General features: G+C 46.9%; 1 protein-coding gene across 1 annotated transcript in view; it reads left to right on the forward strand.

The window, feature by feature from the left end:
• The window catches only part of LOC146808830 (urokinase plasminogen activator surface receptor-like), a 250,196-nt gene extending 235,634 nt beyond the window's left edge, over positions 1-14,562 (forward strand). Inside the window, exon 7 of the mRNA XM_085615654.1 lies at positions 9,428-14,562. Coding sequence (XP_085471780.1) covers positions 9,428-9,672 — 245 coding nt within the window. The 3' untranslated portion in view covers positions 9,673-14,562. The remainder of the gene's footprint in view (positions 1-9,427) is intronic.
• Positions 14,563-26,615: the final 12,053 nt, after the last annotated feature.

Below are 26,615 nucleotides of genomic sequence, written 5' to 3' on the forward strand. Positions count from 1 at the left end.
ATATGGGATTAACATTCAGATCCTTTCCAGAAAGATATTTTGGGGTACGCAAAGTAGTAAGTAAGTAAGTTAACATTTGTAAAGCGCAACAAATGCCGAAGGCGCCTTGGCGCTAGTACCCATGTACTATCGTAAGTACATGCCATCTTGAGCTCGACCCAAAGCACCCAAAATGGGAATATTCAGGAAATACTAATATCCAATCAGTACAAATAGAAAGGACTGAGCCCTCGTCACGCTCTTGCTAATAGGGAGTTGGATGTTTTGGGATTGATTCACACAGGCAAGAAAGAGTACATTGGAGGACTCCTGGGGCACTACTTCCTGTACCCATAGTCAGCCCCACTGCCGCTGGTTGATTCGCCCAGTTTTTTACTGGCCTTAACTTACAAATACCTGCCACATCTGTAAGATAAGTACTTGGGGGCAACCTTTCTTCAAGAGCTATTAACAGAGACAAGGGACTGTATTTGTCACCAGCACTGGCTAGCTCAGTAGACATTTGACACACCCCTCTTCGAAGAGGATAGATTATAACTGTATTGTGCTTTTGCCACAAAGCAATTGAATCTAAATCTAGATAAAGAAATCTGAAAATAAAAAATATTCACTTAATCGACAAAATTTAAATTGAATTTGGCCCAGCATAAGAAAGTGAAATGGAAAGAGAAGGTAAGGTGAGAAAGAATGAATGTAGGTAGAAAAGGAGAGGACATAGAGGAAGGGAGAGAGGGAGGCAGGGAGGTGGAAAAGAGGATAATGTATTCGTACCCCATCCTGATAATATTGTAGGTGTCTTATGTAAGCCTTACTTGTTTGTTTCCGGGCCAGTCTCCTCCGTATTTGCCACCAGTGTTGCCTTGATCAGAATCTTTCAACTAACCCTAGGATTGCATCCCTCTTCTGTTCCATTGATAACCTTTTGATCCCTTTCAAGATGGCGACACTCTATCTTTCGTATGTTGCAGGCACTCATCAGCCATCTTAGGCACACCCTTGTCAGTCTTAGTCACCATGAGCCCCACTGTCAAGACAGTTTGTCTTGGTTCATTCAAGGATGTATTTTTCTTCTCAGGTTTCTACACTGAGAAGCTAGAATTATAAAGCACTACGACCACATGGACTAAACTCTGGTCGCAAAACACCAGTCACAATTTGCGACCAATATTTTTTAAACCCAAGTGCTATTTTGTGAACTGAGCGATCTATAAATAGGTCGGTCCCCAAATTACCAATTGCTAGAGGGTCACAAACTGAACTACCACATGAATAATAATGAGTTAAGCAGCAAATTGCGATCTACAAAGAATCTCAGTCATTACCGGGATGGTGGCCTGCTGGGGCCAGCAAACCAATATGTCTGGGACTGCTTTTATTTAAAGCATTTTTTTTAAGGCAACCCATTTTTCTTAAAGGAAAGCGGGATGCATTTAAAAAATTTAATTTTTTAACATTCTCAAAGGAGAAAGTGTCCCCTTCGGACCTCTTCCGATTGGCGAATGCATTACCACTACACTTCTTTTGTCAGTAAAGTAATAATGTTTTGCGAATGGATTATGGTCGCAAAATCTAACTGCATACCATTCCAAATCGGTATTTGGAAGGGATGTCTAAATACGCCCCTTCCAAATACCGAATTGGAATTGGGTCGCAAACGAAAAATGGCATTATGTAACTTGTTACCAAATTGCAATTTGGTGTTTTCATATAAAAAAAACATTTTTGAGAACGCAAACGTCTCGATTCATTTGCGACCGCAAAGATGCTTCGTACATGTGCCCCCAAATGCTATCTGCACGCCTTAAATTGCACTTGTATATTCTAATGCCTCATATAGCTCCTATTTATTCAGGTCTTTGGCTTGCGGGAAAGAGTCACATTTTGCCAGGAAAAAATGTTTCCTATTTCATGGAGTGAGTTGAATGTAACAGGACTGCTAGGTTTTAAGATAGTGGAGACATCTTGCACGGCTCATCATGCAAAAGAAGGGTGAACATATTGGTACTCACATCTAAAAACCCATGCAACTCTAGGTCTGGTGTCCTTTATTGGACTGGCTGAAAATAAAATACCAAGAGGGTAAAATATGTTTCTTTTCGGTTTTGCCCAGCCCCTTCTTCAAATAACATCCACAAGCGACTACAAGGATTGTAGTATTAGATGCTTTCAAAGAGTAGTTTTTCTAAAAACTGGAAAAAAATCAGCATCAAGACCAGCAGCTGTAGGGAGACATAGTGGACAGACATGTCTTCTTAAAGAGGCCTCAAGTGTCTTATTGGAGGAGAAAGGGACACACTGTTTACAGTGGAAGGGGACATCTACTGTATGATCAATCTAAAGTCCAACTGAAGAAGGAGGATTGGAAATGTCAAGGCTAACACTTTTGAATGATAATTCAAGGTTATTCCCAAAAAACAAAGCCCTTGGGTGCCCCCACTGTGGGTTGAGTACTGAGTGGGAGAGAGTGGCCATGGCACTGTGGCATTCTTTTTCCTTGCTTTCTCATTGGTGGAGACTACAAATATGGGATGTTCTACATAATCGTGTTCCACTGCTAGATGCTTTCTGATTTCAATTCCATTATCTTCTGCCATAGAGACCTTGTGATGCCCTCTGGGAGGAAACTGAAAGGCCTGGCTTGTGCAGTCTCCAGAGTCAGGGAAACCCATTGTGGCTTCCACCGGGATAGTAGACCAGAAAGGCGATATGAATTCCTGGGTGAATGGCATCTGCGATATCTTCCCCAAGTGGAGCCACGTTCCACAGAATGTCACCTAAAGTGGTGGCACTGGATGGGAGAAGGCAGCCGAGTGCTCCTTTAGGAAATGAGTGGTCTCTGGCTTCACAGATGTAGAGACAGGGCGATGAACCAGAGAGAGGTACATTCACTTCCTGAGGGGTGAAAGAAGGATCAGAGAGCTCACTCTGCCAATGAGATCTGGTCTGATCTGTGTGAGTGCTGCCAGACGTGACAAGTGGTGCTCCATTTATTCCTTAGAACCTGATCCACCGCAATGCAGCTGCCAAGCTTCTGAATGCTGGACCTTTTTCATAATCGCAGGGGATAAAAAGTAAGACGGGCCCCTGCTCTGGACACTCATTCTGAAAGAAAGTCTTTCCAAAGTTTAGAAGTTCATTAGTCATTATCGCCTAAGCCCTTCACTGGGGGTGAGGGGTCAGAGCATGTCCAACCATCAGCACTGTGTCCATGGCCTTTCAGTGAGTGACCACGACTTACCCCTCTCTTTCACCACTTAAGCCAGTGAGAAGTCTGAACCTACCCCAGTTTCTTGCCATGTTGTCAGGAGCATTTCGCTTGCAGGGTTGAGGGGTTGCTTTTTTTTCTACTGCATTACAGAGGGAGATTGGACCCTGCTCGTTCATCTTTCCTTGGTTGTTAGGTCCCAGCCTACCAAACAGTGCAAAAGACATCTATTAAAGTTGACCTAGGAATGCATTCTGCCTGTTGCTTAGTAGTGGCTTTGCGGTTTGTAACCCCCATTTTCTGGTTTTCTATTTGCTGGCTTGATTTACTTTAGGCTGTCTAGCTCGAGTTCGGCCCTCCTGTTGCCCACACCTTGTTTATTGTATTCTTCCACAAACATGCTTTCTGTAAACAGGCCTCTAAATCTAATTGTGCTGGCGATTGTTGGACATGGCCCTTCTTAGGGGAATTTCCTTGAAACATTTTGCTATTTGACCGTATAGTTTTTGCCAACTATCTTTTCCTGACCGTAGGACTCTGGGCACCTTCCCCCTGCACTGCAGCGAGAAAGTGAGCGTGCCCTTCCTGCACATTTCAGAATAGGGCACTTACTTGATTGAATTAGGGGCATACTTGTGAGTGCCCTGTAAAAAGGCACACCACATACCCAGGGCGGGTGCGATCCTGGCTAATAAGTAGCCTGTCAAAAATGTCTCATACTCAGTTTAGCCGGTCTCACACCATAGCCTGCCCTGAGGGGGGTGTTCAGTACCACCAAACCGGGGTAGGTGAATGGCTGAGTAGGGGCATCCGCGTGTGCACTGCCCAGGTAGGGAGTAAAGCCCATGTGGGTTTTCTCTACCTAGGAGGTCAGCTCTCACTATGAGACACTTACCAGGTGTGGCCGATTCTGTTATTAGGGTCTTAGGGCCTGGGGCGCTTCATCACTGTAAATATAGTACGACAGTGCACGCGCCTTCCTACAAACATTAGGAAGGGGTGCTTCCCTCGTGTCTCTGCATACGTGTCCGGCCTGCCACTGCAGGCTGGTGGGTGCTCTGCACCAATGACGCTCATTAATATGTGTCCTGCCATTGCAGGGAGATACGCCCCATTGCGCGCTTACTCAGACTGGCCTGTCTAAAGTCACCAGCCATCCTGATGGAACTTTTCACTTTCACCCGAGTACCCCAAGGGTACGTCCTAAGGGTGAAGCGAGTGGTAGGTCAAAGGCAGGGCAGGTGCACATGTGTGTCCCCCTTCCAGGTAGAGAGGAATAACCATGTGTGCTTTTACGACCTACGAGGTTTCTCTTCCTTTTAGCTGACATAGAGAAATGGCTGCTATTACTTCAGCCTGCAATAGTGAATTGCAGTGTGGCAGCCTCATGATGTTTCCTATCATTCGATTTGCAGTCACAACCCCTTGCCGGTGTTCAAGGTGGCTTTGCCGTGATTTGCGTAGAAATGTCACTACTAAAACATGGGCATTTCTATGCTCTCAAACTCAATATGTGCCTTGGGGCTGACTCCAGTCCGCACTGGAGGTTTAGGGAGCACATCTGGGCATTCCACAGCAACAGCTATAAAACACTGGGTGTGCAACTGGAACGACCGACCTCTGCCATTTTGTGCCTGGTTGCAGGGATTGTAGGAGGAGGTTTTGACACTAGGCCTCCAGAGCCAGATCGAGGCCCCACTAAAGATTAAGACCTGCAGTCCATGGCCTTATGGCAGTCAGGACAGAAATTTAGGGGAGACATCTGTGGTTCAAAGAGGAAACCCATTGAACCACCCCTAACTTTAAAGGCACACACAGTATAACTAATGGTGTCATCCTGCAGCATAAGGTGAAATACGCTTGTGGGGATGTGGGACCAGAGAACCTGGAACTACGTGGTGCACATTGTCAAAGGACTCTGTTGTGCACATGGAGGATTACTGCCCTTGAAAAGGACCACATGCTCTTCCTGAATAGTGGCTGTCCTGGGCCAGCTACCTGCTGTTGTGTGGCACCCTGAAGTGTGCTCTACAAGGGCTTGTTGTGCTTGCCCTCTGTTCTCTCGGAGATCTCAGGGACATCAAAGCTCACCTATGAGGCACTCCCACCATCTACCTGTGACACCTGGAGAACGGTGCTTTCTCATGTGCTCAAATCGTCTGCTAGATTTCAACTGGTAGTGCTGTGTGAGCTTGGAACAAAGTATCGTGCCTGGAGATCGGATCACCTGGTGTGGAGCCCCATAGTCTTGCGGTCCACTCATTATGGGGACCTTGGCACGCATCAGCGTCTTGATGGTGAGCGGGTGGCCAGCTTCATTGACCGGTGTGCATCGCTTTAGTGCAACGCACTTACTGCATGCTCATTGCATGTGGTGTCTGATTCACAGGTTGCAACCCTTGGAGGTGGGAGCATAACCGAACTGGTGCTTCATTCCATCTCATGAGGCATTGCTGAACTTGCCCCTGTGTGTGTGACCAGAACTGTCTGTTGCGACCAATATTGGCATGCATCAGACTGTTTGCCTCATTTCCAAGGAGGTATGGAATTTGCAACTCTTTGTTTTTATACTTTGCAGAACTGGGCTAGTGCCGGAAGTTCCTTGGGGACCCCTTTGGTGTGACCACCTTAGGGTCTCTGCCTGTGTCTGCTCCGCATGCTGTGGGTGAACTTCGAGTGGCTGCCAACCCCCTTTTTACTGTCGGCCTCCTAATTGATCTTGCTACCTACCCCCATCTGCTTCCTGGGTCCCTGATTAAGAGTGACTTCAGCCATGTGCAGCCTAGTGCCCAGGAGGGGGGAGGAGGCGGTGTCGGCAATTTGCATGTATAGTATAGTTGGGGTGAGTTGAAGGGTGGAGGTGTGAAACTGTGAGTGGGGCACCACCCGTGATTCACGACACTGGATTGTGGTTTGGCCGATACCTTGATTTCCTGCCAGAAAAGTATTACATTTGAAATCGGGTTTCCCCACGCAGCCTCGGCCCACAGTGCTGCTAAAAAGTGTTAACATTTTGTGTATGTACATATTTCCTATATCGTTGTGACCCGGGGTGCACCCTCTAATTGTGTGGCATCGAATTATTAGAATTGTTGGGGTGGGCCTGGGCTAGGCAATGTGCGGCACCACACCCGGGTGCTGGGGAGGGGTGTATCTTGGGATCTTTCCTAAGTGCGCATATTGCGGATGTCGTTTGAACAACGACTGGGCCTAGTACTGCTAGTAATAATTAAGAAATGTGATTTTCGCCTAGAAATACATAATATTCATGTTGTGTTGATTATTATGTGCGTTGAAGACAAACATTATTTTCATACATCAGTGGTGAAGTCTCTTTTATGAGGTTCAAGGTATTTATCATGAGAGAGTGCTGTACCAGTGCTTTACATATTGCCTCTGTGACAAGCCCGACTGCTCAGTGCCAAGCTACCCAAGGTTGAGCGCAGGTTATACAGTGTGTGTAATCACCCACCACTAACGGGCATGGCAGGTTCTGCCTAGCTGGGGCATCATCGTAGCCAACCAGAAAGTACCAGCTCCAACAACAATCAAATGGATGAAATCATTTCCACACTTTATCGTTCTGCGCTGTATAATGTTATCAGTAAAACTGTATGTGAGTACAAATATAACTTCAATTAAGATGAGCTGCCAGTAATGGCAGTACGCTACCATTCCATGGATATGCCACGTTACCCAACTCCAATATACTCTGCACCACTCCACGCCACTGCACTCTACTTTGCACCACTCCACACTACACCACTACACAGTGCAACACTGCACACTTCTCTGCACCACTCCACTCTATGCCTCTCTACTCTAAACCACTCCACTCTACTGTATGCCAATGCACTCTACCCCCTCACTACTCTACTATGTGCCACTGCACTCTGAGCCACTGCACTCTACACCACTCTCCACCACGCCACTTTATGCCACCCTACTCTGCAACACTGCACTCTATGTCACTGAACTCTACGTCAATGCAATCTACACCACTTTACTCAAAACCAATGCTCTCTATGCCAATCTGCTCTGCACCAAATCACTCTATGCCACTATACTTTACACCACTCGCTCTGTGCCACTCTATTATACTCTGCACCACTTTACGACACTAATCTCTATGCCACTCTACCCCGGGCCACTGCACTCTATGCCACTCTACTGTGCACCACTGCTCTCCATGCCACTTTAGTCTGTACCACTGCACTCTTCACCAGTGCACTCCACGCCACTCTACTATTCACCCCTGAACTCTACAATAGTATATTTTGCAACACTGCACTCTGCCACTCTACTTTATACCACTCTATGCCACTGAACTCTACACAACATAACCCTGTGCCACTCTACTCTAAGCCAATCTAATCTACTCTGCACAACTGCACTCTACGACACTTTACTCTATACCACTGCACTCTATGCAACTTCACTCTTCTTTGCAACAATCTTTTCTACACCACTGCACTTTATGCTACTCCACTTTATGCCACTCTGCTTTAAGTCACTGCAATCAATGCTGGGCCACTTGACTCAACGCCACTGTACTCTATGCCACTGTGCTCTACACTGCTACTCTATGCCACTACACTCTCCCCTGAGCTGCTATACTCTACCCTGAATCACTCCACTTTACTCTACTCTGAAACAATCTACTCTACACCACTGCACTCTACGCTGCACCACTCTACACCACTGCACTCTATGCTACACCACTCTACTCTACTGTAATCCAATGCACACTATGCCACTATACTCTACAACATTCTACTCTGTCACTGCACTCTATGGCACTGCATACTTCATCAATCTACACCAGTGTGCTCTACATCACTGCACTCTATGCCACTCTATTCTACTCTGCACCACTGTACTCTACGTCACTGCTCTCTGAACCACTCTACTCTGCACTACTCTACTGTGCACTACTCTATTATACTCTGCACTACTCTAGTCTTCTCTGTACTACTCTACTCTGCTCTACTCTGCCACTACTCTGTGTGACTGCACTCTATGCCATTGCACTCACTCTAGTCTGCACCACTTAACTCTGTCACTCTATGCCACTGCACCCCACGCCACTCTACTCCACACCTCTGAACTCTACCCTGCACTTCTCCACTCTATGCCACTTCCCTCTACGCCACTCTACTCGACGCCATTGCACTTTGCACTGCTGCAATCTGCTCTGCACCACACTACTCTGTGTCACTGCACTCTACGCTACTCCACATCACTGCACTCTACCTCAATGCACTCAACACCGCTTTAACCAAAAATAATCCACTCTACACCACTGCACTCTATTCCAATCTACTCTGCACCACAGAACTGTATGCCGCTTCACTCTAGGCCACCTCAATATACTCCACAACACTCCACTCCATGATACTCCACTCTATGATGCTTCACTCCATTAAACTCTGCTCGACTGACCCTGTACTCCACTTTGTGCCACTGCACTCTACAACGCTCTACTCCACTATATGCCATTTTACGACACTACTCTACAATCGTTTACGCAACTCCCTCTATACCACTCCATGCCACTTTACTCCACTCTATTCTATGACACACTACTCCACTCCAATCTATGCCACGCCACTCTGACAATCTACTCCGCTGCATGCCACTCTATTCTCCAACACTCTACTCCACTCTATGCAACACCCTCTATGTCACTTCACTCTTCTGTACACCATTCTGCAACACTATGCCACGCCACTCTCAACACTCTACCCAGCTCTGACACTGGGCTCCACTATACGCCACTCAACTCTACATCCTACCACTCTACGACACTCTACTCCCTCCATGACTCTACACAACACTATACACTACTCCATGACACTCCACTTAACTTCTTTCCCCAACACTCAACTCCACTGTACTCCACACCACTCTATGCCACTACATAACACTCTCCTTTATGACACTCCACATCACTCCTTTACCCTACTAACTTTTAGCCATGCTGAACAGCAGCCACTCTGGTGTACAACATTGCTAAAACATATTGGCAAAGCCAATAGCTCTTGCATAGGCCAGACCTATTGGCTTTGCCAGTGCTTGTTTTTATTGTGTAGCACAATGGGCAGGGAGCGAGTGAAAGCAGTGAAAAGAACATTTAGGACAGGCAGGAGCATGAAAATTGAGTGAGAAGTAAAAATACCATTTGCCATTATCCTAATACATACCTCTTTCCATTCTCTGTAGGGGGGCCGAACCGACAGACGTTGAAGAAGGGATGCTGCTCTGAACCACTGTGCTCCAGCATCTTCCCTGCCGTGCAGGGAATCCCTGCCAACACTGAGATCCAGTGCTGTGCTGGCAACCTGTGCAATAAGTGGCCCAACACCTACCCCTGCCCTGCGGACTACAGTGCTGGCTGGCGACCATGGAGGAGTCGAGGCATGCTGGTGGCCACCCTCTGCATCAGCATACTGAGCCTTCTCCTCTAACTGCCCATGAAGCACCCTTGAACATTGTATTTATAAAGAAGAAAATATATTTATAAACCTATATTAACTCTGATGGACAGGCCTGATTGCTGAGATTGGGGCGAGGTGTGCATTGACGCGTTAGCCTCCTGGTCGCTCATCGTCAGACTCACAGAAGGAGCAGCCCCGATGCGGATCATAGGACAGGCAGCAGAGGAAGAACTTGCACTTGTACCACAAAAGAGGGAACAGGAATGGGTGCACATGTGGCCCCGCCAGACGCAACCTTACAAAGCCTGGCTTGAGCTGAAGCCTTCTAAGGAGGATAGAATGCCATGTGATTCACTGCCCAACCCTCGCTGCCTTTCAGAGCCAAGCCTGACGTGACTGATTCTGCCCTGCAGCTGCTAGACTCACAGATACATTGACCTGCTGGGAATGTCCTCACCTTAGCTCCAGGCCCATCCTGCACCGATCAGTGTGGCGTCACTGATGTTGGCAGTGCTCGATTGGCTGCAAAAGTGAACAGTTTCGGGAACTCATGGAGCTTTCAGTCAAAATATGCCGTGCCTTTTATTGTTTGCCTGCAGCATTTAGACAAATGCAGCCTGTATGGGGTTTCTGCCAAAGAAAGATGCGGAACAGCCTACGGCTGAGGACTGTGTCGATCAGGACCTGTACTCAAAGCACTTTGGGGACTTTCCCTACTAGCCCCTGTTGGTTGGTGTTGTCGGAGATATCCCTGGACTCCTCACCACTTTGTACCGCTAACCTCCCTGCCTATGAACAATAAAGTGATTCTGTGATTGTTGAACAATCTGCTGGCAAAACTTCCTGGAGAAAAGCATGATGCATTGTGGGATTTGCAGTTTTGCTTTTAACATTGTATGTTTGGCTTACAAATTCCAGCCTGCCCTGGGCTGTTTTAAAAAAGCAAGGAGTAGTAGAAGGTGTCACATGCTCCATAGACCCCTTGGAAGGTATGAATACTAGCCTTCATAAGCATATGGATTCCAAAATCTACCGCTCCCCCGCTAATGTCCCGCCAGCCTCCTCTTGAAGGTTCTACAAGAAAGGTGACCAGTTTAGGCCCAGGAGAGCGAGGTCCATAGCTGATTTTTAGGGTGATTAATTACCAACAACGTAAATAAGATAAACTCTATGGGCATTTTCATGTGGATAGTCTGAGAATGTGGCCCAGACCAGGGCCTCCTGGACCACCGTTGGACACCTGTTCTCGGAGCTGCAATGTAGTCGGGCGTCTCATTGGGCCGAAGTGTTGGTAACTGATAGTGCCCTTGGAGACGCTGCGCCCGGGGCACCCACGCGTCTCTCAGAGAAGTATTTCCTTCATGTGCTCAAAGTCTGTGGTGGCCAAAATAACACGCCCGAAAGCCTCTGAAATGCAGACGGACCGCATTTTTTCATCTCTTCGCCATAAAGAGCTTGACAGGCGCTGGGCTGCAGGGGCTGGCGAGCAAGGAGTGCTTGCGGACACCCCCATCATCCGCCGAGCCCCCAGGAAAGCACCCCTTGCTTCCTCCCCTTCTTGTCTCAGGGGCAGTATCTCTGCAGCCCTCGCCCCCTGAGGGGCACCCTTGCCCTCTTTCTTCGGAGAGAAACATCACTCCCTCAGCCAGGAAAGTACCTGTGCTGGGCACACTCCAGGCCTAGCGTCCTCACCCCACAAACACGCCCCCTTGCTTTCTAGTTTCTTAAAGGGGATTCTTTGGTGTCCAAACTACACTGAAACAGCATCTACCAGATCGTAAAAAAGTACAGCCAACTCCCTCCCCCAACTCTCTCTCCACCCCAACACACTTCCCATGCGCCCTGAAGGCGCCCTGCTTCTTTGACCTTAATTAGAGAACGCCTCGTCTGCTTCAGTACACTGAGGACGGCATGTTACTCCCCCCCCCCCCACACACACACACTTCTCCCCTTCCCCCAGCCTCATTACTCCACCCACAGCGGCTCCTGCGCTCTGTCAGGAGAGCAGACCCTGCCCCTCACTCTCCACACCCTGGCTCAGCCCCTCCCCCCTCTACACCCACCTTGTACCCCTGAAAGAGGCTGTTGTGTACCAGAACTTAACAGAGGCGAGCAGGCATGTGGTGAACCTGGCTCCTGCCACCCTTGCATCCCCCACACTCTCGGTGCAAGCAGCAGCCTACGTTATCCCTACTCCCCCTAAAGTCATCTGCCCCCCTCTTCGTGAACGCCCAAACTGATGGTCACCTGAGGGAACCCGAGCTCTACGAAGCCCAGAGTGTTCCTGACACCGCCGCCTAGTGGCCTCTGTCACGTAGGACACCTTGAGCCTGTCCAGATGACCTTCATTTATGTTCTGGATTTGTAAGCCACGCAATATAAAAAGTAGAACTACAAGTTCCTGAATGCACTGTGTTTCCTAAAAAATAATAATAATAATAATAATAAGAGGAATGGCGGCTAAGGGCCACAACAAAAACCCAGGCGCTACTCAGCAGCTCTACACGTACAGCCTTTTATAGAAGCCCTAAAAAACATACATTGAGCCCGGTAGACTATTTGCTGTCCCAATCCCTTGTGGGTTTCAAGTTTCCGAATTCCAGGCGTGAGTGGCTCACACTTTGTATTCTGGGGTTTACAGTCCTCTTATTACTATTATAGAATGAAGACTACAAGTCCCAGAATGCACATAAAACACGGGCCTGGATGAGCTACTGACGCTTGGACATAGGAGACTTGAGAGTGCTACTTTTTCACATCCAATCCATAACGTTTTAAGCTCACCCCCACAAACTTCGTGCTCCTCAAGCATTGCTTACTGCACTCTCAGCAGAGGGGCCAGACATTGTTTGGGATTGAGAGTCAGCCTGATACTTATTGCATCTCCAAAGCAGGTGTGGAGCATACCCAGCGCCTTTACAACCAGCATGAAAACAACATCTGAATTCCGGTGCCCTAGGGGGAACTAGTTAACGGTACCACCACAAGAGATGGTGAACTTGTCTGCAAGATAAGCGGGGATGCTGGTTCTGATGGCATTATAAATGATGCAGTTGGTTTTTAGGGTTCGAAACAGTCACAGCTCATGTCATTGAGTTACGTTTGTACTGTATCTGGTTTGTTGTTCTTGGCAAGTAATAGGACTTCTGTCTTGGTTGGGCTGAGCGTCAGGTAGGCGCTGGACATCCAGATGTGGATGACACGCAGACAGTGTTTGAGGGATGAAATGTCGCCCGCAGTGGAGACTTTCAAGCAGAGTTGTGTATCATCGGCATGTTGGTGAAGCTTGATGCTGATACCTGTCAGCCGAGCATCAAGCGGCTCCATGTAGCGGTGGAAGACGATAGGACACAGTATGGAGTCCTGGGACACTCCACATGTGATAGGGATCTTTTGTGACCTGGAGGTGAGCGAACGGCTGTCAGTTGCAAGGGTAGGAGGAGAAGCAGTGAAAGACACAGTTGTTGAATCCCATTTGTGTTTCGAGGATGCCTATGAGGGTAGGGTGGCTGACTGTGTCGAAAGCCGCTGAGAGGTCCATGAATACCAGGAGATGTTGGTCATTCTAGCCTGTGGTCAAGAGGGCGCTGTCTAGGATGTGTAAGGTGGCGGTCTCTGTGCTGCAGCCTGATCTGACGCCAGACTGTCAGTCGTGCAGGAGATGTTGATCATTCTAACCTGGGGTCAAGAGGGCACTGTCTAGGATGTGTAAGGTGGCGGTCTCTGTGCTGCAGCCTGATCTGAAGCCAGTCGTGCAGGAGATGTTGATCATTCTAACCTGGGGTCAAGAGGGCGCTGTCTAGGATGTGTAAGGTGGCGGTCTCTGTGCTGCAGCCTGATCTGACGCCAGACTGTCAGTCGTGCAGGAGATGTTGATCATTCTAACCTGGGGTCAAGAGGGCACTGTCTAGGATGTGTAAGGTGGCGGTCTCTGTGCTGCAGCCTGATCTGAAGCCAGACTGTCAGTCGTGCAGGAGATGGTTAGCACTGATGTGACCTTGGAGTTGAACATAAACTGCTTTTCAGTGATCCTGCCGATGAGTGGTAGGTGAGTGATGGACAGATGTGTGGACGTCATCAGGGACTAGTAGAGGTTTCTTTAGGAATGGGGGATCTGACCAGTCTTGAGAGCTTCTGGGAAGATGCCTTGACCGAGGGACAGTGGTAACTAGCGGTAAGAGAGCCTCCCCGGAGAGAGCTTCGTAGAAGGACGATGGCGAGACATCATCTTCATAAGAAGTGGCCTTGAGGGTCGGGGTCCGCCAGGTCCGGGAGAGATGGAGCTCTGAAGGCTGACCGCCGCAGAATTCTAAGTTGCTTGTCCGTTTTAGAACCTCTCGCAGTGTCTCCTTGAGTCACTCTCACCCCCACCCAGAACCCAGGAACCTCTCGTGTCACTCGTTGGCTGCATGCTTGCCTTTGATTCTGTACAGCGCCCTGCTGTCTTTTGGTTAGGTTGGCGCTATGCAATGACACATACATGCATACAGAGTCCTTCAAGCCCTCTTTGACTGCGTGCAGGACTTTCAGCATCTGTGTCCTCCTCCAGGCTTTTGTAGGGGCACAAAAGGAAATTCAGAGCCCAGTGAGAGAATCCTCTGCCCAATCAGACTCTCTGAGGTGCTGCCAGGTGCTAATGAAGAGAAAAGAGAATAGTGCAGAGACCCACAGGCACAGCAAGCTAAGATGGCCATGCTCTGGGGCCCCTACAAAGCCCCAATCACGCCCTTCGCAGGGATCTAACTCCACGCCACAGCACCACAGAAATGCCTAATCCTTAGACTGATGTACATAGAGAGAGATTGTTTACTATTTTTATATGCAGCAAAGTCCATGTACTGTGATTGGGGTGTGGGAGGGGATTTTGCGGAAGCCCCAACCACCGCCCCCATGAATGCAATTAAACCATACTCAAAACTGCGTTGTGTTTGCATCGTTTTTGTGGTGTAGCGACTTCTAAGAAAAGCTCTTCCACTTCAGAAAGGACTCCATCAGTTTTTGAGAAAAATGAGGGGAAAGATAAACCCTCATTACACTCGTGGTGAACCTGCAGGCGCCCCTCCACCCACCCGCCTACAGAAAACTCTCCTGTAAAACTGAAACCAAACCGGTGTCCATTGGAAAGGTTCGCTACACGCACGGGTGTGAAATAAATAGAAATACAGTTACAAACATCTTCATTTAAAGGAGGATCTATAAAAGCAAGAACATCCTTTTGAAAGTATTCTTCCCTTTGCCTCAGGAGAGGAAATAAACAATATTTGTTGTTGCAGGAGTAGCGCCTTGATAGCGCATGTTTGAAATTGTGAGAAAACACCTTGTTTGAGTTTCCTTCTGGTAATTTATTTTAAACCATCTTATTGTTCCTTCTTCCAAATGCATAAACCCTTAACCCTAAAGCACTACTGTGGCGAAAACCAAGAGATACATGCTCCTAAAGCCAGATTCTGACTGTGAGGCCTAGACTGGGGGTGACACGCTTACCATAAATAGGGCATGTAAAATCATTGTCCATTTTTGAAGGAGGGGTCATGATTGGCATGGTAAGGATTCCTGCCCATATAGTAATGTTGGGGGACTCTTTAGCCACCGTAAACTATTGAAGTTTATTTTTCCAAAGATATATACAAAAAAAGAATTTAAAGGCACTTTTGACACCCCCATTCCATTAGATGGTCCATATAAGGTCATACATTAAGATTATCTGTAAAAATTCTGACAAGATAGGATGAATTTTCAAATACTCAAATGGATCTAGTCTCAACTTTCTACTAAATATAGGGCCAGGTGTACAGAGCCATTTAGTGGGCACAAACCTTGAAATTCACTACTTCACAGTGTTTGCAACTGCTAACTGGTTTATTGGCATGTAATAAATCCATTTATCAATTTGGCAATAGGTTACCAAATTGATAAATGGGTTTAAAAGTGCATTATGTATATGTATTTGTAAGGGGCATGTTTTGGGTATCCCTTCCAAATAGCGATTCATAATGCAATGTATCAAAGTTTTGGGACTGAAACGTTACTGACTCCCAATTTGGGCTTCTAACCCATTCAAATCTCCATTTGAGATCACTTCCCCTTTGTGAATGTAAACAAAAGTTTGTTTAGCAGTGCGCAGTGGTCCTAGGGAGCACTATCAAATCTTAAATGCAGACCCATTACTTAAAAGAAAATGGGCTTCTTTTACACAAAAGAAGTACCTTATTTAAATGCCACCACAGACATGATGGCCTACTGACCTCGGCAGGCCATGCGCTCAGTGATGACATCCAATCAGAGCGAGTCTCCGTTTGTGACATGTCTCAGGAGTATTGATGAGGCGGGTCTGATTGCGGCCCCCTGCAGTTTGGAATTCTGTAAACTGACCTGTTAGTACATAAGTCGATTCGCAAAAGTCAATACTGGTCAGAAAAATACTAGTCACTATGGGGCATATGTATCAAACGATTTTGAATTCGCAAACGCTGCGAATCGCAAAAAAACAGCGTTTGCGAATACAAAATCGCAAAATGAGATGTATGAGGCATTTCAGCCTCGCAATCTTAAGGAATCGCTAAATTTGCGATTTCTTAAGTTTGCGTAAGCATTTAAGAAATCGCAAATTGCGATTTCTTAAATGCAATGTAACACGCACCCAAGTTGTGCGATTTCTCCTTAAGAAATCGCAAATTACCACCAACTTCAAGTTGGTGGTAAATTGCGATTTCTTTGAAATATGCACTTTTTTGCATATTTCAAAGTGCCATGTGGCGCACATACATGCCCTTAGGGCATGTATGTGCGCCATATGTGCACACATGCTGATTTCAGGGGTGCATCAGGGTGTCATCATGACACCCTTGCACCTTTGAAAATATTCTCAATTTGCGATTAGCAAATAGCGATTCGCAAATTGAGAAGGACTTCCCATTCATTGCTATGGGCCTCCTGGCCCATAGGAATGAATGGGAAGGTATTCCTTAATTGCAATTTCGCAATTTGCTAATCGCAAATAAGGAATTTTAAGAATTCGCAAAATTTGTGCGAATTTTTAAATACATCCCGTTTTGCAATTCTTAAATAGCGATTCTAAAAAAAATCGCTATTTGAGAATCGCAAATGGAGATGTTGATACATATGCCCCTATATGACTTAAAAACACTGGTCATATTTTGCGACCACTGGAAATCCGTCTGTGCCATATTATCTTGTAATAAAACGGTTTAATAATTCCAAACAAAATAATTTTTCCTGATTTATATATGAACTGGCCAAGTTCCAGGGCAAATTGGTAATTTAGAGCTCACGTCAAAGGTGTTTCACGACTGATTGGTTTCTGAAATCAATGACTCCAGCAAGCCATGAGCCAACATCTGCTTCTTCTGTGACACCTTTCCTTCCCTGGATGCGAGCTAGAAGTGCTTACAAGCCCTAGCTGGGCCTCAAGTAATAGTGAGGAGTTCATTGGCCACAGGAGACACTGGCAACAGCGAAGATACCCCATATGTTGAAGCAAGCAATGCATTTTAACTTGTCTGCCCGTGCTTAAACCCCATTAGTGTTTTGGAAATGGGTATGCTTTATTAGAGCAAACATCTATTCCTTTACTCTGAAAGACACCACTAGAATCCAGAATAAAATAGGGAAATAAAGTGGAGTTAAATTTGTTCAGAGAAGACAGGTAGTTTATAATATTTGTATCTTAACCACTTTCATATCTGTTATTTGCACTAAGTGTCAGTGCATAGGAAGGAGAAATTTTATATGAGATCTATTCAAGAGGAGACAAGACATCTGTGGGAGAAGCCATTTGAGGTTCTATCAAAACCCTATTTGTTTGTAAAGTGCACGAGGTGGAAACGTCAGACGATTGACATGTGATTACATTCCGTCCCATAAATTCCATAGCCTGAGGATTTAAGTTACATCCAAAGGAGATGTTGCACATCAGGCGAGTCTTCACTGATTGGAGGACAGGTCTCCCTGCTTGCATCTACAGATTCAGGCAAGTCCTGAAAATGGAAGAGTCTTCAGGTTGCTTTTTGGATCCCCAGTTTGTTCCCTTTCTTCTTAGCATACATCTTTGGCATCATCTTTGGATGCTTGTTCATTGGTTCAGATGCAGAGCACTGCTTTTTAGGTCTCGCTGAGCCCCAGCACTTGCGCTGGCTCGAAGAGACATTTTGTATGTGGGCTCCAAAAAGTGCTACCAGGCCAGCCTAGAGGTACAGTGCATGTGCGCGGGCGCGCGCGCCGCGCTTACTTTCACTTTCGCGGCCGCACGGCCACTTTGATCGCGATCACGGCCAACGCTTGTTTTTTTCATTACTACAAGCTTCCTGCGTCGCACGGCCAATGCTTGTTTCAGTTGCATTTGTGTGCATGGTTTTCTGCCTCTGCTCTTTACCTTGCTGTGTGTTTAGTGCGCAATGCGCGGTCCGTCCCCTCCCGTTCTGCGTCCGGTCCGCTGCACTGCTTGTGTCAAACACAAGCGACTGCCTTTTTTTTTTTTCAGTAAATTGTAATTTCCCCCATTCTCCTCCCCTCCCCGTGCCTGCCTTCGCCTGGATACCTTAGTCGACGTCACTGACAAGCTGTTGCCTTTTGCATTCCGGAGTGCTTTGGTCACGATAACTTCAGCAAAATCAGCGATTTCTGGTCCTCCGCACTACCGATTCCGTGGCTGCCTTCTCTACCCATTTCAGCTCCCTCAGGTGGGTCTGTTCAGTGTTTCATCATAAATTTGGGCGTCGGTTTGTATCGATCTGCTGGCCTGCTATTTTGTGCTGAGGTATATGGGTCAGTGAATTGGGGCCACCATCTTCACGGCCTCGATCGGTTTCTTCCATCGCTATGGGCCACCGGTCTACGTCTTGGTAATGGCAATCTTGTTCCAGTGCTTCAAGTTGACTGACATCCCCCCCCCCCCCCCCCCCTCCTCAGAACGCACAATCTCCCCTCGGAAAACAATGGTCATGGCAAGACACCCCTTTCAACCTTTTGTGCTCCGGCATAGATAGCGAGTATGGCCACAGATTCGTATGTTTTGTGTGACTTTAAACTAACAAAAATACAGATTTAGCTTGTTCCGCTTTTATGGCGGACTTCTCCAACTTCACCTAGCCCTAAACTATCAAACACATTCAAACTGGAATATGTGAACTGCAGCCTTCACACATTTATTTCTGTGCTTAGCAAAATAAAACAGTCGGGTGACTTATTGTATTTGTATCCCTGTGACTGCCCCATTTTAACTTGTCCTAAAGGCATCGGAGCGCTTTGCCTCAGCACCAGCTTACATTACACGAGGTCAGATTTTTTTAGGCCCGGGCAGAATAAGTGGTTTCCCCAGAATCACAGGATATTGAGCCTAAGAGACTAAACGGACTCAAACCTGTTCCCCCAGTTACAGTCCATGCTATTGCCGCTTGAGGCTTCAGGGCACATGCACATGTCAGATTTTTGCAGAAGGCGCATCAACAATCTTTGAAGGTTGCTGGAATTGTAGCTTTTGGCCTCCAAGCTGTACATATATATCTGCAAAAAGCACATTAACCCACCCAGCTCATGTACTATCTTCATGAGCTTTTCTGGTGATCCAGTGATGTCGCAGATCCCAGCCTTTTCAACAAATCTCCCAAAAAAGAATAACGACTTTCTTTGCACTTCAGATAAGACTGGGTCCGTGTTCTGCTTCCATCTAATAGAAGATGCACACATGACACTTCTCTTTATAGCACATCCCTGGCGCCATCTTCCAATATTATTACTTGGTGCCATGTCATTTGGAGCCCCTTCCGGCAGGTCTTAGAGGTAGCCAACGACCCTGGATTTTGAGACTTGGGTTTCGATGCTTCTCATTATAAGCGCGTGACTTTCAGCCCCACTGTGCAGCGCACTATTTCGTAAAAGTGACGGGTAATCCTACAAACGTGGGGACAGTTACACCTTAAGGGTTTCCATTTTTCCATCGGCGACAAGAGGCTTCACGTCGTGTGTGGCACCCTTAATCATAGCTTCCTTTTTAGCAACAGTAGTTTGCACGCTGTAAGCATATATCAGTAATGTCAAAAGTGAAACTGCAACTCCTGAAATACAGTGCATCACTGGCTTAAAAAGCAAGGACTGGCTACTATGTCAGAGGACATGGTTCCACTTTGCAGCTGTGCTTTAGCCACCTGAAACCCAAGATACAACCAGAGATGTAACACAGCCCTGCGCACAGGGAGCCCCCAGCCCTTCAGCACAACACCAATAAATATCTGTGATATGAGGGACCGAGAGCACCCTCTTCCGTTCCGTTGGGGGTCCCCACCATCTTGCATTACAGTACCGTCATAAATGCTTAAAATGTACTGCACAAAGAACATAAATGGGAACACTATATTTGATAAGTGGGTTCTGGGATGTACAACGTCGATCGTAAACTCCACTGGTAGCACTCTGATTTAATTTTTAATTAAAGTTTCAATATTTGTTTTGACAATTTGAAAAAGAATCACATAAATAATCTTTACCATAATTAACATTGTTTTAAATCGATCACAGGAAGTCTCTTGAAGTTCATTACAAAAAGAAGCTGTCTAACGTGTACCAGGAGACCGTGTGGGTGCAATAAGGTTTGCTGTGCAAAATAGTAAACAGACTTGAAAATACAACACGCATAATGTGTCCTATTGAACACAACCAGCCAGGGCGTATTTAAGTGGCCAATGTCTAGCTCTCACTGCACTAAGCAGCCATTTTGCATCGAGTGGGTCCTGGGCGCGGACGTACAGTGACCACATTGTGTGACGTGCGACATGGGCTGTTTTGAATTGGTCTCGGATGTGACTGGCTACAGGAGGTGATCGTGGGGTGCTATGAAAAAACTGGGCTAAATAGTCCGAGTTGAGTTGCATTGGGAAGACTGTAACCAGCATTTGCAATGCAATAGGTCTCACATTTGCGAGAGTTTAAGCTATTGGCATTGTAAATGACAATGCCTTTTATTTATGTTTTAAAAACCAACCCGTAAATAAAAGGCGCATTGCCATTTACAATGCCAATAGCTCAAACTCTCAACTGCGAGACCTATTGCATTGCAAATGCTTGTTTAATTTGATTCCCTTTTGGCTCTTTTGCAGAGCCTGGGGCTTTGCAGCTAAAGATCCGTTGAGTGGATCCGGCCTCTGTTGCATGCTTTGGAACAATCGGACAACAAGCTATTGTGCCTGAATGTCCTTCCACTTGTCTAGATGGAGAGCATGCTGGGGATTCTGCAAACAACTTAAGGAGTGAACAGTATCAGGATACAGTGACTGAACATAGGTTTTGCCCTTATGTAGTGATGGGCTTGGTGGAATTTCTTTGTGCTTTCTCATAGTCCTCTTGGTGCTATCAAAGGAAGAAGCAATCTGTAAATGTTCGATTCCATTTGAAATGTTTAACTCTGCAGGTATCAAGACATTACAATCTGAGACATCCCTTCAAGAACACATCAGAGGGGCAAGATGATTTTTCTAACAAACAAAATAGAACTCACTCAACTTGCAGCTTGAAGAGCTTTGGAAAATAGGGAATAGTCACCAGGTAAATTAAAATGCCCAGCTAAATTAAGATTTAACCCCTTCCATGCTCATGACGGAACGGTTCCGTCATGAGCATCGGTTGAGCTGTGCTCATGACGGAACCGTTCCGTCATGGCCCCGCCCGCGCTCGAACCCTTCAGCACCGCGGAGGAATCCGCGCAGCGCTGAAGGGGTTAAGGAAGCAGATACATAAGATTCATAGTCAAGTTTTTTATATGGACCCCTAATGAAGAGATCCAATGTTTCTTTTTTTTGATGGAATGAATTTCTTGAATGTGTTCAACATCTGAAAGAATATGATCCACCAGCATTCAATTATTAGCGTCTGTGGGGTCGTTATTTCGGGGAAATTTGCAGCAGGAGCTGCAGTTTTTCCATAGTTCAGGATCTTGAGATCAATTTATGGTGCCCAAATGTGTAGTTTGTTGTTCCAAAATCTATCGTTCATCTGTTAAGGGGGTTTGTTGTGGGTCATTAGATGTTTTCGAATTTTCAAAGTAAGACAGGAAAAGTAGACAGTGGTGTGGACCCTATATATGAAGGCACTCGTGTGCAGACTTTCAGAAATTGTGCTAGTGAGTGTCTTTTGGTAACTATTGTTCTATATCGTAGTTCTTTAATCGTAATTTTTATTGTAAAAGGCCCTTCTTCTACTTGTAAGAATTAGTGGAAACTACTTCATCCTTAGTGAAGTGGGAGACAAAGTGTCCAGGTTCACCATCAAAATAAAGAGCAGAGAACACAGTGGGGCAGAGACATCCGCCAAACATTCCCAGTGCCTATGAACTCTGTTTCTAGATCCCACCTTCACAGTAAAAAAGCAAACCATCAAAGAGTTACTCAAAAATTAAACTGGTGAATAACATGAAAAAATGAGGATAATAAAGTGACGTTCGTAGCGCTGAGCTCAACTCAAATAACCATCACTGGAGCTGCAAGAAGCACCGCTCTTAGCTGCTCATTCAATCAATCAATCAATCCGTAGATTTGTAGAGCGCTGCTTGTCACCCGCACAGTTTAATCCAAACGAGGTGAAGGCACATCAAGACTCCTCTGGTAGCTCCAATACATGATTATACTGAAAATAATTAGAGGTACGTGAGCGAGACAGTTTATAGGAAGAGCCGAGCTTGTCTCTTAGAGCCCAACTACGAGCCGAACCGCAAAAACAAATCAGCGGCATCCACATCCTGACATAAAATGGAGAGCAACGAGGAGAGAGATGGAGGAGGGAAGGTGTTAGACCTGGCATCTTTTGGCATGTTTCCCTGTCTTTTTGCTTTCTGACCTCCCAGATTTGACTCCTTACCACCCACAAGGTAACGGTTTGGGGTAGAGGTTCAACCAAACCTCGAAGGGCATGATCAACGGTCTAACAGAACTCATGAGGAGTAAGTGGGACGTCCTCCTGCCATGCCTTCTCTTTGCATACAGGGAGGTACCACAGAAGTCTCTGGGGTTCAGTCCCTTTGAGCTTCTGTATGGGCACCTTGGAAGATGACCTCTAAGTTTGGTCAAGGAAGGCTGGGAGGCAGCTCCCAGGAAAACTCCCCAGGATGTATTTAGTCTCATGCTGGCTTACAGAAACCAATCTGCCTGCTTCAGGAAACTCGCTCAGGTGAACCTGTACGCAAGGCAGTAGGAGATAAAACACTGGTACAAGTAGAATGCCACTCTGGTAGAGTTTCAGCCTGGCTAGAAAGTGTGGGTGATGGCCCCAGTGGAACCTCGTGCCTTGCAAGTGGACTAGGCCTTTAGAGGTGGTGGAGCGCAAAAATGATGTCAACTACCTGGTAAATTTGCAGACTCCCAGGAACGCTTTGAGGGTCCTCCATGTGAACCGCCTCAAGCCTCACTTTGAGAGGTGTGAAGTGAGCATGCTCTTGGTGAAAGATGATGGGGTGGAAGAAGAGAGTTAGCCTCTCCCTGACCGCCTGTCTACCAAATTGGGTCAGTGGAAGGTGTGATCCTCTCCCCTACACTGACCCCAGAACAGCAGAGCGACTGTCACCAGTTGTTGGGACAGTTTGCCACACTGTTCTCTCTCACCCCCAGTGTTACTCACTGGTGTACCCATGACGTGGACACAGGTGACATCCCTCCTGTAAAGCACAAGATTTACAGGTTGACTGACCGGGTCAGAATCAAAGAGGAGGTCTCTTAGTTGTTGGCGTTAGGGTTGGTAGAGCCTTCCAACAGTCCTTGGGCCAGCCCCGTGGTCTTGGTCCCAAAGGATGCTGCACCCTGTGCCACTCCAGAACTACAGTTCTGTGTGGACTACTGTGGGCTCAATGCCATCACCAAGACTGATGCGCACCCCATCCCCAGGGCTGATGAGCTCATTGATCGGTTTGGAGCTGCCAAGTTCCTCTGCACGTTTGATTTGACGTCTGGGTACTGGCAGATTGCTTTAACCGAAGGGGCCAAGGAGAGCTCTGCATTTTCAACCCCAGAGGGGCACTACCAGTTTTGAGTGATGCTCCTTGGGTTGAAGAATGCCCCTGCCACCTTTCAGAGGTTGGTTAACCAGGTGTTGGCTGGACTGGAGGATTTCAGTGCCGCTTACCTGGACGACATTGCAGTGTTCAGTTCCAGCTGGGAAGAACGCTTGCAGCATCTCTGGGAAGTGTTGAAGGCTCTGAAGAGGGCATGCCTCATGATCAAGGCCAGTAAGTGCCAGATTGGGCAGGGCTCTGTGGTGCACTTGGGACATCAGGTAGGAAGTGGATGTCAGAGCACTGTTTAAAAGTTCAATGCAGAGAAATCAGAAATCCTGCTTCTCGGCGGAGCCAATCACATTTGGGGTACATCCTGGTGGCACCTCTCTTTGGGCGCGGCACCAGCTCCAAAGCAGTTTTTCAAAAACCTGGGCATTATCATCGATAATACTTTATCGATGAAAGACCACATGCGGACCCTGTGTGGTAGAAATTTCGCTACCCTGAAGCTCCTAAAGAGACTATTTCCCTGGATTCCTCTGGAAAGTAGGAGGACCATTACGCAGGCACTGCTTGTTAGCAGGCTGGATTACGGAAATGCACTCTTTCTTGGCATGCCAGATTATCTTTTTAAACGTCTGCAGGTCATACAGAACGCAGCGGCTAGACTAGTGTGCAATGAGATGAGATACAGTTCTGTGACAAAATGCCTGTAACAACTCCACTGGCTGCCTATGCGCCAAAGAGCACGTTTCAAACTCCTAGGACACGCTCATAGGGCACTCCATCACACAGGCCCCAAGATTCTACAGAATAGAATCAAGTTCTATGTCCCACCCAGATGCTTATGGTCACGCCCCTTAGCACTAGCTGAGACCAAGAGAATAAGTCAAAGTAGGACAGGTTGACGCACTTTTTCGCATGTTACAGCACTTCATTGGAATGCGCTCCCGCTGGAGCTAAGACTAACTGAAGAACACATGGCGATCAGGAAGAAACTCAAAACATATCTATTTCCCTACCAATGCCGTTTGCCCCAACTAATCATAACCTGACTCATCATTTCTCCGCCACAACTAGCGCCGTGATATCCCAGTGGGATGAATGTTGCGCTTTATAAATAAATAAATAAAAGTGGCCAGGTGGCGTCAATACAGCCCAAGATTTATGCCATTCTGGCTGTGGAGGCTCCAAGTCCCAGACAGAGGTGAGAGCCTTTTTAGGTCTCACCAGTTACTACAGGAGATTTGTTAAGGGCTATGGCACCATTGTTTCCCCCTTAATCAAGCTGAGTTACAGCAAGCACCCCATGAAGGGGATCTGGACTGAGGCCTGCCAGAAAGCTTTTGATGCCCTAAAGGGAGCAATGTGCACGCGCCCGTGCTCAAGGCACCCGACTTCTCCAAAGGATTTGTAGTCCAGACTGACTCTTCGGAGCCTGGTGTGGGAGCGGTGCTCTCACAACTGAACAAAGAGGGCCTAGACCAGACTGTAGTCTTCCTTAGCAGGGGACTACTTCCTAAGGAACAGAGGTGGAGTCATTCGCTGTGGTCTTGGCACTGAAGAAGCTAAGACCCTACCTGTTTGGGATTTACTTCCGGGTTCAGACAGACCACAGGCACCTCAGATGGTTGATGTAAATGAGGGGTGAGAATCCAAAACTGTTGAGGTGGTCCATCTCCCTACACGGAATGGACTTTATGATGGAACACTGCCCTAGCACAGAACACACCAATGCTGATGGTCTGTCCAGGTTTTTCTGCCTTAGTGAAGAGAACTCCCAGGAGGTTGGGTGGTTCTCCCTACTTTCAGCTGGAGGGGACAGGTGTTAGACCTGGCATCTTTTTGCATGTTTCCCTATCTTTTTGCTTTCTGACCTCCCGGTTTTGACTCTGTTTTTGCTGGTTTAGTGTCTATGCGCACTTTCTCACTGCTGTTCAGTGTTAAAGTGCAAGTGTTCCTGTGGCAAATTGTGTTATGGGTTGGTGTTTCCATGATTGGCATATTTGATTCACTGGTAAGTCCCTAGTACAGTGCACTGAGAGTGGCAGGGCCTATACATCAAATGCTACTAGTGGAAAAAGAACAGTTGAAGGACAGAATGTAGAACAATGTCATACATTCACCCCAGCACAGAAATCTGGACCTAAATCCATCGTTTTCTTGCTCACCATGCCATTCCAGTTTGGACCCAGCCATACGCAAATCAGTCTTGACCCTGCGCCCGATGGGAACAGTCCAGCCCAAACTGCCAGGCCAGGTCCACCCTGGACTGGCAACAAGCATCCTAGGACCGGTTTCAGGCTTTCAGCCATCATCAGCCAGGATAGCTTGACTCCAGTGGCATGGAGAGCACGGGACTCACGTTTGAGCATACCCGTCCCACTCGGGGTGACAAATGCAAAAAGAGCAATTGATGGACAGAATGCAGAACAATGTCATACATTCACCCCAGTACAGAGATCTGGGCCTAATCCATCGTTTTTTTGCTCACCATGCCATTCCAGTTTGGACCCAGCCATATGCAAATCAGTCTTGACCCTGCGCCTAGTGGGCCTCCAGCACTGATTGTGCCACCCACAGAAGTAGCCCGGTAAATGTAACTCTGACCTGCCACTGCGGAGTTTGTGCACAGTTTGTAAAGTGCCATGTCGACCTGGCAAGTGCACCCACTTGCCAGGCACTAAACTTCCTTTTTCTTTCATATAAGTCACCCCTATGGTAGGCCCAAGGTACCCCTGTGGGCAGGGTGATGTGTATGTTAAAGGTAGGACATGTACTGGTGTGTGTGACATGTCCTGGTGGTGAACTACAGTGTATTTCGTTTTTCACCACTGCAAGGCTATATGTCCCATAGAAAGGAACGGGAGTTTTACTTATTCCATCTTATAAGCATAACTTCGCATTGGGACAAGATAGGGAAGTGGAGTTTAGTATGTCTGGACTCAGAATGTAAAAATGCATCTTTTAGCAAAGATGA

Source organism: Triturus cristatus, chromosome 7 (genome assembly GCF_964204655.1).
Source record: "Triturus cristatus chromosome 7, aTriCri1.1, whole genome shotgun sequence".
Classification (NCBI taxonomy): domain Eukaryota; kingdom Metazoa; phylum Chordata; class Amphibia; order Caudata; family Salamandridae; genus Triturus; species Triturus cristatus.